We start from the raw sequence: 12,545 nt of genomic DNA on the forward strand, positions 1-12,545 counted from the left end.
GAGCAGACCTCGGGCTCGCTCAGGTCCGTGAGGACACTCTCACTGCTGGTCGTGTTTCTCATCCTGACGTCCCCCGAGGGGAACGGCGTGTGGAGGTCGTCCACGCGAGACCACCGGCGGCTGGTCCTTTGGAAAGTCCATTTGTTACTGATGCAGAGGTTTTCTTCGTCCGAGTCGTCACCCTGAAAAACATCGAGGAGAACGTGCATTGACAGGTGGCTGGGGTGACACAGGTGGCTGGGGTGACACGGGTCGCCGGGGTCACGCAGGCCCAGGGCCACCCCTCCTCCGTTCACACGCCCTCGGGGTCCCCTGGGCACCTTCACTCTCGCTCCCACCGTCACCCGCCGCCCTCTTCCTCCCAGGTGGCTGGAGCATGTCCTCCCACTCCCAACCTGCCATGTTTTCTTCCTCTGAATTGTCATAGCCTCCAAATCGCTCCTTCCTCTCTGACTTCCTCCATGGATCACAAAGATGGTATCATTACCATCTGACTGGACAGTCTAAATCTAAAACACCTGTTTTAGGTTCTCTTCCTCATGCAGAAACTTAATTAATCCTGCCATGAAAGGCACTTACTTCTTTTCTGAAACCCCTTCTCTGAGCCGCCCCAGGACCTATTTCCAGCTTGTCTCTCCCGATCCTCAGAGTCAACATATCTCAGAGCTGACACCCCTTCCCTGAGACTCCCCAACATGATTCTCATCATCTATTCCCTGTATAAATTAACAACAATATTATCTACTGAATTCCTGTAAATAGAAACTCGGGAGCCCTTCTAGAGATGGTGAGCTGAGGACAGTCCCATCCAGCCTGCTCTGCTAGGACGACCTTGTTTATCTTTGCAAATCCCACCAGCCCAGTACAGACCTTGCCCTAGAGCGTATAAATGATAACTTCCTTCTAGGATGAACTGAGTCATCGGCTCCTTCCTCCTCCTCACCACACACGTGACCGAGGCCCAACTCAGGTGATTTTTCGAATCTGCACCTTCATTTGTATCTGCACCTGTTCCCTTTGTGCAGGCCCTTGGCGCCTCTGTCGGGGTCTTTTACCGTCGAAACCCGGCTGGACTCCTCATGTCCAGCGTCTTCCCCGTCTCGACAGCTTTCCCCAGTATAATCCCAATATGATCACATCATTTTCCAGCTTAAAAGCCGTCAGCTTCCCTCGGCCTTCCTAAAACCGTCTTCAGTGTGGCTCTAGCGCCCCTTCACCCCGACTGAAGTGTACTTGTTTTTCTTGCCTCATTGCAGCTGCAGCTCACCCCATGTCCCTGCACTCTGCCCCCTGGGCCACGACCATCCCCCAAAACCCAGCTCTGTATAGGATTAAGAGCCTAAAATGACGTTTACATGGCCCGCTGTTGAGAATGTCCTTCCCTGACGCCTGACCCTTCTTGGGTACTCGGCTCACATGTCACATTCTTTTTGACACCTTCCCCGGAGGCTCTAAGCAATGACCTCTGTCTTCCCTGCATCATCTGGATTAGCCCTTTACTGTCACACATAATCTCAGGACAATGTCAGCTCCCACCACAATACAGGGCTCTCAATCGTTACAGGTAAGCTCATCAAGAGTAGGGCCTGTGTTCTGTTTTATTCATCCTTACATCCTCCCCAGAGCCAAGTTCATAGTAACCGCTCAATCATTTTCTGTTGACGGAGTTCGGTTTACTTTATTTTACTTAGGCATCTGGTTCTAAGCCCCAGGTCCAATGCTAGTATTGCCACCTGATGCTTATGTGACTGTACACAAGTTGTTTACTCTCTCCAAGGTTTCTGTCGCTTATAAAATGGGTCTAAAAACAGGCCCCGCCTCATGGGTTCCCTGGGCGGATTAAATGAAATCATGTGTTTAGTATTTGTTTGTTGTTTTCCAGTGTTTGTTCAACTGTTTATCTGTTGCCTATCTGAGACTGCTTATCTATCTTTTTATATTTCTAACATCCACCTCAACTTTGCAATTTAGTTGGTTTTCAAGGAAAAGTAAACAGATGCTCAGTCAGTAAATGCTGGGACGCGCCCATTCTTGTTTATTTCTTGAAAATCTATATCAGATGGGTTGGACTAAATGACAAATTTAAATTCAAGTGTAGGGTGGAGGAAAGTACAAAACCAAGGCACTGACGGAGAATTGCATGGCTTTGGGGTCACAGTGGGAGATTCGCTTTGAGTTTTAAAAGTTGTACAAAGCCTTGGCAAAAGAGTTTAAAAATTTGCACAAGAGGAAAAAACGCAAGACTCTGGGACGATGACTCCAAATTATATTTCTTTGTAGCATTTCCTCTTTCCTTTTCCCTGTGATTGATACAACAACATCCAACATCTGAGGGTCATTATATATCAGGCACCACAATGGGTTGAAGGTTGAGTTTTGCATTTTCATATCACATTTCAGGAAACTAGTGAGGGGAAGTCGATATTAAGTAAACATTCTGAAAGAGCCCTTTTGGCAAATAGTTTTTTGAGAAAGTAAAAGTATATGCTTTTAAAGAAACCATAGATATTTTAAAATAGAAACTACACTATGTAGTGTTGGTTCCAATGAGCTCTGTCAAGCTAGTCCAAGCTAGGTTACCGATGCTAGTAAATCACATACTAGTTGGATAAGGACTCCTTTATTTTGGTTAAGAAAAGATGCCAAGCTGGGCACTGTGGACTAGGAATGGAAAGCCTGCCCCTGTCTGCGAGGCTCTGAGAGCTTATTATATTCGCTCTGGGCATCAGGAAGATATTTACAGCCCAACCAAGGCATGTGAAAAGTGGTGAACTCCTGGAAAAACAGGCAGACGGTTCAGGGGAATTTTTCAGTATGTAGATCGTTGAAACCAAAACAAACCAATGAAAACCAAAGCAAGAATCTACAAAAAACAAAACAAAAGAAAAAACACCCATTCTCCTTTAGCTCCTTACACATACAATTATCACAGTATATCCCAAAGGGTATTGACTGATTCCGTATCTTTCGTTTTCCTCTAGTGAAGGATCTTTGAAAGTATTGCTAGTGATGTGCAATGAGAAATACATTTCCCATCACAACTCAAGGCACTCATACATATTATGCTAAATCAATCAATCAATTAATTAATTAATGCATGCTATTATCCTTGTTTGCACTCTGATTTTTTTTCTTAATTAAAGTATAGTTGACAACATTATGTCAGTTTCAAGCATACGACATAGTGATTCAACATTTATATACTTTACAATCTGGTCACAATAAGTTTAGTCACCATCTGTCACCGTACAAAGTTATGATATTGTTGACTGTTTTCCCTGGGCTGTATATGACTTCCCCAGGACTTACGTATTTTATAATGGGAAGTTTGTGCCTCTCATTCCCCTCTGCCTTTTTCATCCATCCCCCACCCCCCACCCTTTGAGCCTGTTTCAGTTTTGTTTGTTCATATATTTTTTTAATTCCCCATGTAAGTGAAATCATATGATATTTGTCTTTCCCCGTCTGACTTACTTCACTTAGCTGCACTCTGACATTTTATAATATAATTTAGTCTGTTTCCTTTTTTAAAAAAAAAAAAAAATTCACCTGACAACCCATCAATTGGCCATAATCCACAGTATAAAAAACACACTGCATTAGAGTTTAACTTTTCTATACACTCAGGGCCCGGCATGTCACATGTAGCAGACTACCCAATAATAATTGTGGAAGTGTACTTATTGGTTAAGAAGTGATCAGATTTCATCAGTTTGATGATTTTTTTTTTTTTTTGAAGCTAAAACAAATAGTTTGAATATTTAGAAATGCAGAGTGGAAATCTCTAAGAGGAGTCAGATTTATGAGAAAAAGAAACACCAAACTAACTTAATTCTCCTATCTCAATGGTTTAGTAAATCATGAAAATGGACATAGAGTGTCTGGATTTCAGCCAAGGAACTGACAAAGGCTCTCCCGACATGACTGTGGCTGAGATGGCTGCCCGTGTTGGATGCTACAGAGTTTCGTTAGTAACTGGCTGAGTAAATTCACCAAAGAGTAGATCAAAGGAACAAAAACAACTAGGGAGACATCTCTGGAGGATGCCTCAAAGTTATGTCTGTTTTAAGAATAATGTCAATGAGCCAAGAGACCTCTTTGTTTTTAAAATGTGAAGATGACACGGTAATTCACTAAGGGATCTTGAGCAAGGCACCCTTTTTCTCAGCTGTAAAGTGGAAATGATAATAGTACACATGTAGCATTGTCTATCGATAGAACCAAATGAGAGTATATGTGAAAATGCCACGTAAACCTTAAAATGCAAGAAAAAACTAATTATCGTTGTTAGAGACAGGCGATGTGGAGATGTAGAAAGATCTTCACAGATCTGAAAGATGACCTGCTAAGAAGATGACATTTCATGAAGTGAAATTTGAAGACCCTAACTTTAAAAATCAACTACAGGATGTGCAGGATAGAACAGACTTGGTTTAACGGCAGGTACTATCCATCACTTTGAGGGTTGTAGCAGACTTGAGCCTAACGTGAGTTGATCACATGACACAGCCACCATATGAGGTCGCCAGCTTCAGGATGCATGACCAGAAGCCTGGGTTTTAAATGCCACATGTTAAGGGGCACGTGGGAAGAGGAGCATTTCTAGAGAAGAGTCATCAGAACGGCCGAGGATCTTGGAACCACAACCTCCCGTGAAAGATGATGGAAAAACCTAATCATTTGGTTTAGAAATGAGAAGCTCCATAGCAGTGCTACACAAACTGTGGTTAAGGGGCTGCCGGGCCCCAAACCTACCAGTCTTCAGTGAGATAAGCACAGACATCGAGAGGAAGCATTAAAACATTTGTCACCATTTGGCAGGGCCATGCTACCCAAGTTCACGATAAGTGGACTAGTTTTACTGAACAGCAATCACTATTTCAAGATTACTTTATCTACCATGACTCAAAGTTTATAATGTACGGGATCCACTGTTTCATAGAAAGAGAATTATAAGAACTAGCTAGTGATGAAGGATTAAAGATGACTTTTGAAAATACAGCAATGGTTATTTCCTTTTGAAAAAAAGATAAAAAAAGAAATACTCTAAACTTTAAAAAATTACTTTCAAACCTCTTCTTTGATTTCAAAAGTCAACATACTCTTTGAAACTAGCTTCTTTAGGAGGACTTGTATTAAAACAAAGAAACATTTTAGTTACACATTTCTTCCTGGGAGTAGTGTTGTCAATACGACCTAAATTAGATAACAAACAAGAAACGCTGTCGTGAACACTCATAGTCACAGAGTTTGATCAAAGTCTGAATAAAGGCATTTAATATGGGGAACTGCTATTTCAAAGTAGACTTTTTGTTTAGTTACAACAGCTGAATAACAAAAAAGTTAGGAGTGCAATCACGATTCCTCATAATAATTGCCAAACGTACACTTTCAATAAAAAAAAGGGAAATTCCGAAATCCTTTCCAATTTCCATTATATTTGTTTTGATTATATTTATTGGAATGCAATTTTGTGTCTGTAGAGTCTAATAATAAAAAAAATTTAGGCTACCATTTTCTGTAACTCTTTTTTTCATTTCATAGTTCCAATAATTCATTTGTATTGCATTTTACAAAAGTGTCCCGGCCAGTGGCACACTGAAGATTAAAAACAAAACAAAACGAAGCCAACAGCCACTCACCACAGAAAGTCTGAGAAACTGAGATTGAGCAGAGGTACGGAACCTCTCTGTAAAGGGTCAGATGGTAAAGGGTCAGATGGTAAATATTTTAGGTTTACAGGCCATGCAGTCTCTGTCACAACTATTCAATTCCGCCGTTGTAGCCGAAAGAATGGGTATGACTTCATTCCAATGCAACTTTCTTTACAAAAACATCAGCAGTAGTTGGCTGACATCACCACCTGCCTCCTCTCCCCCACCCCTGCCACCTGTCTAGAGGACAGAGTTGATGGGTCGCTGTATGAAAGGAGAACTCTGTATTCTCTGCTTTTCCAAAGAAAAGAGCTGGCATTAGACAGGCATGTTTACATTGAATCAGCTTTTAGATTATCGTATGAAAGATTTCTAGTAATTAGAATAAAACAAATTGCCTTGCAATGTAGTGAACTCATCAATCACGTCTAGACGGTGACGAGCAAAGGCTGAGTGAATTGTGAGGGAGGCTCTAAGAAGTAAACCCCGTGGTGGATGGGAAGTTGGAAAAGATGATGGAGGATTCCTTCCAACTCAAAGATCCTACGGTTCTAGGACATTCACAGGCAATTATCTTCGATTCGAGGCTGTAATACTCTCCAGCCATGTGAAGGGTGGAATAAAACGTAATTTTTCTCATTTGACTCTGCTGTCAAGAGCTGCCAGGCGGTGTCTTATTTGGTGGGAGATGTGAGGGGTGTGACAGGCAGTGGGGGGGTGGAGACCAGGCCCCTCCACAACTACAGCTCCTTGGAAATGCTGATGACACCCAGGCTGTGAGGTGCTATGGCAAGGTGGCCATCGGTCATGGTTCCTGTGTTGGCATCCACCTTGGTCGTGACATCGGAGAGCTTTACAAAAGCTACAGCTTTAACCAGAACCTTCTTTGGGAGCCGCTCTTAGGTAGGTGGGAAAGCTTAGGTAGGAGTCTCGTGTACGTGTCCTTCCCTTCCCTCGTTAATCAGACAGCCCGCTGGGGGCTCCAGTCTCTGACTCCAGTGCCCAGTAGAAGTCACGTCGCGTAAGCACTAACCGTGATTCAGAGATTTCAGTGTTGTCACGAAGTAAGTCGAGATTTTGAGTAATAATGACAACTTTTTTCTGAGAACAAGTAGCATTCGCATGTGCATTGTTTTTCATTTGGATGAAGCTCTAATGTTTGTTTTTTTTTCCTAAAAAATGAGAACATTCTAAGCTGAAATTACACATTCTTCAGAGACAAATACCAACAAAACGCTGCCAAAAGAAGGTTGTTCTTGTTGTTGTTTTTTAAATGGAATTTGGCTATGACTTTATACTGCAAACAGGAGCCCACGTATAGGAGTCCACAGCAGCAAGAGAGGCAGCTAATCCACAGTTACATAGCAATTTTGAAGTTATCTTCCATTAACGTTAACTGGAGCTGAGTGGCCGAGTCGGCCCTGTGTGAAGCGCAAACGTGCCCCTTGCCACATTGCAGGGGCCCGAAGCCAGAGGCGGGGGACTGCTGGTGTCACAGGCTCTCTGCAAACACTTCTGGGCTGGGTTGTGGCCAAGACTGAGAACCTGCTTCTCCACCTAACTGTCCCAGAGACAGGGAAGGTCACCTTGAATCTCTGAGCGACCACTTTTCTCTTCTGCAAGGAGAAAATCTTGTGGTACTACGTCGTGGGAGGGCACGTGAGATTTCATTTTCCCCGTGCTTTACGAGTGGCGTTTGTTGTACAAGAAAGATGCATGCCCAACTCAGTGTGGATGAGGCTTCGCCATCCTCATCTACCTGTAGACTATTTTTTTCTTTCTTGGCTCAAACCAGCCAACCCTTCAGATTCCAATGAGAATAAATGCAACGCAGAGCAATGAGATTCATGACATGTTCACTGCGAGAGATCCAGAGATCCATTTCCACGAAGATGTTAAATAAACGGTGGCCTTCAGTACAGATGGCATAAAAACATCCCTCTTCTAACAACAGCAATAAAAATACATAACTGGATGAATGGCTAAAGAAACTCCTCCAGGTCTCCAGCCATGTTTCTAAATATCTTTGAAAGGCAAAGAGGCATTCAAATCCTGCCTATAATCATTCTGAGTGGCTTTGGGCAAGTTCCTAGCTTCTCTGCCCTTTAATTTCTGCATCCGTGACCTGCGGTTAATGGTGAGGAATGGTGCCTGGCACACAGTCAGCACCGCGTGACTGGTGCTCCCCATACCAACCACCAGGCGAGCTCACGCAGACCTTTCGTAGACCCAAGAGCCCCGAGGGGAGAAGGAAGATTACGGCCCCAGACGGGCCATCGGGGATGACATTCTGCAGAATTAAGCACGTGTGGCCTCTGCAGATTAGAGATGAGGATGATACTTTTATTTTTTTGGATCGCATACAATGGGGACGGAGCTAGAAGAAATGCTGCTGTCTTAGTTTTCTTCCAAATAAACTAATTCCCAAGTGGGTTGAAGCTCCACGTGGTACTTGGTACTTAAGTTTCACTTTCTATTTTCGATCATTTGGCCTCTTCCCAGCCGGTATTTATTTTTTGCTTTTTTTTTTTTTTTTTTTTTGCAGGAAAATGAAGGAGTGGCCTATGGCTCGTGTAAGGTGCAGTTTGTGGGAACCTGTGCCACCACTCGGGGTCTCCTGCATGGCTGCCGAGCCCACAGCCCCAGACGCTGGTCGTGACTGAGATTCACAATTGGGTGGAGACCACATGTTGGAATTACTTATTTGAAAATTCAGGTTATGACTCCCTAAATTACAACGCGAAAAGCAATATTTTATTCAACGGCCTACACTGGCGAGGCCTGTGGATAAGCAGGGGCTGTGAGGGTGTGTGACACTCTACTCGGCATAAGGAATAAACTAAAAATGTCAGAATACTGAAGCGTCCGACTTACAGAGGAGCTTTTGTGACGGTAACACATAAATAGTCCAACAAATGTTATTTAAGCCTATCTCACATATGGGTTTGGAAAGACAAGTGACAGGGTTGGGATATAATGACCCCACTTGGCTGAAAACAAATCATGTCATTAGTTTTGGGCATTTTCCTTTGTAATACACTGTAGCCAAAGGTCTATATAGGCCACCGTATAGACCAGCCACACACTTCAGACATGCAGGTGTGGCCATGTTCAGTTTAATAAGAACCATGTGTTACAATCAAAACAACATGTGACCCTCACGCTTCAAACAGTCTGTGTGCTTCTCAAGGGTGTTATTCAGCCAGACAGCTGTTGGGACGTTTATGCCCACATTTTTAGTTTGTCTTCATGCTTTAATATTTCTCTGGATATTGTTTTTCACCATATTACCTCCTTAACTTGAATCTTTGGTTTCTAGCTCAAACACCCAATTCTTTTTAAGGTGAGGTCAACAAAAATTCACTAACTTTTTTTTGTGTGTGTGTGCTATTTTAGAGTAGAAATTCGGGTTAAAGTTATTTTTAAAGATTAGGTTACCCAGGAGTGACTTAAAATCCACTGGGTTTAATGATTTCTCTGTGAAGACCAGGATAAAGAACACTTTCTTCTGACTCAAAGATGTTTTCTCTGCTTCTTCGAAGTAGACTGAGGCTTGACTTGTTAACATATTAGAGATGTGAAATGAAAAAAAGCAGTTAACGATCTTAACTCTGAATTTCCTAAAAGGATCAATTCAGGGAGAAAGAGAGGTCTTTCAGTGAGGTAGTTCGGAGCCTCCGTTTTTTGAAGTGAGACATGACTGAGTTTAAAAATATTATGAACAAATAAATAATTTAACTTCTTCAAGTTTCACTTTCCTTGTCTAGAAGAAAACAGAGAATCCCTCCCGTAAAGAATTACATGAGATCGTATACAGCAAGTGTATAGCATAGCTCCCAGTAAACAGTAAGTGCTCAATGAAGTACAGCTTCATTTTAGAACTGACATCTCCAGCCTCATTCATGCCAAGTTTTAGAAGGAGGAAGGAGCACAGTGCCTGTTAAACCTGAAGGAAACTCCTTGCCACTAAAGCGAAGTCGAGGAGTCAAAGATGAGGCCGGCTCAGTATCCTGTTACTCTCTTCCCCGACCCCCTCAACGGTTATGAAATGGACCCGGCCAGGGTATAAACGCCTCAGGAAATGTGCTTGAAATAAAACGCTGTGGGAAAGAATGAAGGGAGAGACATCTGGCATAGACACATAGGCTCTTTTCCGTATTTTCTTAATCTACTAATCACTGTGGAGTCCTGACTCTCCTAAGGAGGAGATATTTACACCTTGACAAACCTCTGAAAGATTACCGTAAAGAATGACAACATATTACATTTTTGTGCAAACTCTCTGATAAAAACTGAAGCCAGTGGAGATGGTGAAACAAACAACTTAGCCTGGGTTTATGAAGGACTTATTTAACGTCATGAGGGTTATGATAAGATGGGATGCTGGGGAACAAGCGGAGATGGTCGGGCCTTTTGGAGCTTTACTTAGGTTCGTGTTATTTTTAATCTACGGATGCAAGCTTCTTCTGTGGCGACAGCCACGGTCAAGTGCAGACACCTACCTTTTTCCTTTGGAAGTTCACATCAAGTTTCATTGAGGCACACTTGTTCAACGTGTTTAGCCGTCTAAAAAAAAAGAAAAGAAAAGAAAAATGTGATGATTGCTACCACTAATAAACTTAAATTTTCTAATTCTCATTCATCGCCAGTAAGGCTGAAAATGCAAAAACAACCAGTTATGTCCCAAGAAGGCACTGTACTCACAGAAGCTTCACCGTAGAAGAGTTCTTGTTTGTTTCTCCAGCTTCTGGGCCTGAGAGGACTCTGCCATGAAGCCTACCAAGCTCTCCCCATTCCCTAATCTAAACCTGGCCCTTTCTCGGCTTCTCTTTCCACGGTCAATCATTTCAGCCATACTTTCACCAGCCCCTCGATTTGTTTGCCACCTTGATCTTCCATCACGCTAGTCCCCAAATCTGGATTAACTCGACCATCTGTCCTCTCTTGCTCTTGAAATATTTGGGTATAAATGGAAAAATAGCTCACATTACAGTGCTGAATCGTACATGGGATGAACTGAATTCTATCCCTCCAAGACTCATAATTTGAAGCCCTAATCCTCTACGTGACTGTATTTGGAGCAAGAAGTAGTTAAGGTTAAAGGAGGTCAAAGGATGAAACCCTAACCCGATAGAACTGGTATCCTTTTAAGAAGAGCTATCAGAGAGCTCGCTCGCTTTCAATCTACCATGTGAGGACACAGTGAGAAGGTGGCTGTCTGCAAGCCAAGAAGAGTCCTCACCAAGAACCAAGCCCTACTGGCACCTTGATCTTGGACTTTGCAGCCACCAAAACTGTGAGAAAATAAATGTCTATTGTTTAGACACACAGTCTGTGGTGTTCTGTTATGGCAGCCTGTGCCGACTAATATATACATTTTGATTTCCATCCTCAGCTGAGTTCCCAAAATTGCCCCTCAGCTTTCATTTTTTTTCCAATCTCAGATCACGAAAACGATGCCAGTTCCTCAAAGGATGACTTAGCAACCACTGCCAGTGAGAAACCATAGCTTAATATAAGCTATTAGACATAAATCTTTTCAATAATCGCTTCCTTCGTCATGAAAAAAGACATGTTCTTATCCTTTTTCAAAGCTAATCCTTTAACCTCGTTTTTGATTTCAACATCCACCACTTCATCTGAGATGGTGATACCTCCCTTATTCCCTCCCACTGATTTTCTTCTCTTTAAGCTCATCCCTATCCTGAACAAATAGACTAACCAACAAGTTAGCTGCCAAAATAACTATAATCAAGCAAACTATCAATTTTCCTTCAACCCTATCTTTCCATCAAGCAACTACACTAACCACCCTGACATTCCCTACCTTGTCTACTCAGTACACTGAGAACAGTCTCAAGTTTTATTCACTTCGACCCATTGCAATCTAATTTTAGGAAATTCTCTTTGCAAATACCTTGATTATTTTGTTTCATTTGGTTCCTTTTTAAAAATCATAGTTATTGAATGTGTATCGTTTGAAGAGGCAAACATTACCCCTCAAGTCCTTTTCCGTGTACTACTCTTCAGAAGCAACCGTTTCAACTGTTTCTTTTGGTGTTTACTTCTCACAATGTGTTTATGGTGTTATTTCTCGATTTTTCAGTTTAAGTCATTATTTATTCACTTTGTTCTATGAAAGACGAGGATGTATTTTTTTTTTTTTTTTACTACCTATTCTCACCTTCACCTCCCCACAATAAATTCACATCCTTCACCTTTTGTAACTATAGTTAGGTCACAATTTCATAATTTTTTCATAAATCAATATCCAGTATTTATTATGGCCGTGTAAAAGCTCTTCACATTTTTATCACACACTGATTACTTTTTCTTTCATTTTCAACTTTTTATTACCCCAGGAGTTAATAAACATCTTGTTTAATTTGTTTCCATAGTTTTGTATGTACTTAGCACTAAATTCGAACTCAAAAACTTACCTAATTATTTAAATCTCTCAGCGTGTTAAAACATATCAGATAATCTTATCAATTTAATTTCCTTGGAGACATCTCTCTCAGAACTTTCAGATCTGTTCTAATCAGAGTTTGCTCCTTTTTTTTTTTTCCCATGGGCTGATCAGATTTCTCAGAACTCAGATCCCCAAATTTCTCAGATTCTTTTTAAGCATGTTTTCCCATATTCTGGAGCTGAGTTACAAAAGAGGTCTGTCTGGTAATCTCAATATTTAGAATGTAGGTGGACTGTCACTGAAGCCCCTGTTTTAAAAAGAGTTTCTCCCTTCAACTATGTCTGATGTCCCTTAGTTGAGGCAACTTATGTTTTAGCCTCTCCAGGGACAGGACATCTAGTCTTGTGCTGATGGTGGGGAGTAGTCACCTAAATACAGATTGGAGGAGTAAATGGAGGGTTCAACCAACTTTAAGATGG

General features: G+C 41.9%; 1 protein-coding gene across 1 annotated transcript in view; it reads right to left on the reverse strand.

Moving 5' to 3' along the window:
* Positions 1-12,545, reverse strand: part of STARD13 (StAR related lipid transfer domain containing 13) — a 216,208-nt gene that overhangs the window by 29,243 nt on the left and 174,420 nt on the right. Inside the window, exons 4-5 of the mRNA XM_023531606.1 lie at positions 10,157-10,220; positions 7-182 (exon numbers count right to left, since the gene is read on the reverse strand). Coding sequence (XP_023387374.1) covers positions 7-182; positions 10,157-10,220 — 240 coding nt within the window. The remainder of the gene's footprint in view (positions 1-6; positions 183-10,156; positions 10,221-12,545) is intronic.

This window comes from Pteropus vampyrus, unplaced genomic scaffold (genome assembly GCF_000151845.1).
Source record: "Pteropus vampyrus isolate Shadow unplaced genomic scaffold, Pvam_2.0 Scaffold71, whole genome shotgun sequence".
NCBI classification, from domain to species: Eukaryota; Metazoa; Chordata; class Mammalia; order Chiroptera; family Pteropodidae; genus Pteropus; species Pteropus vampyrus.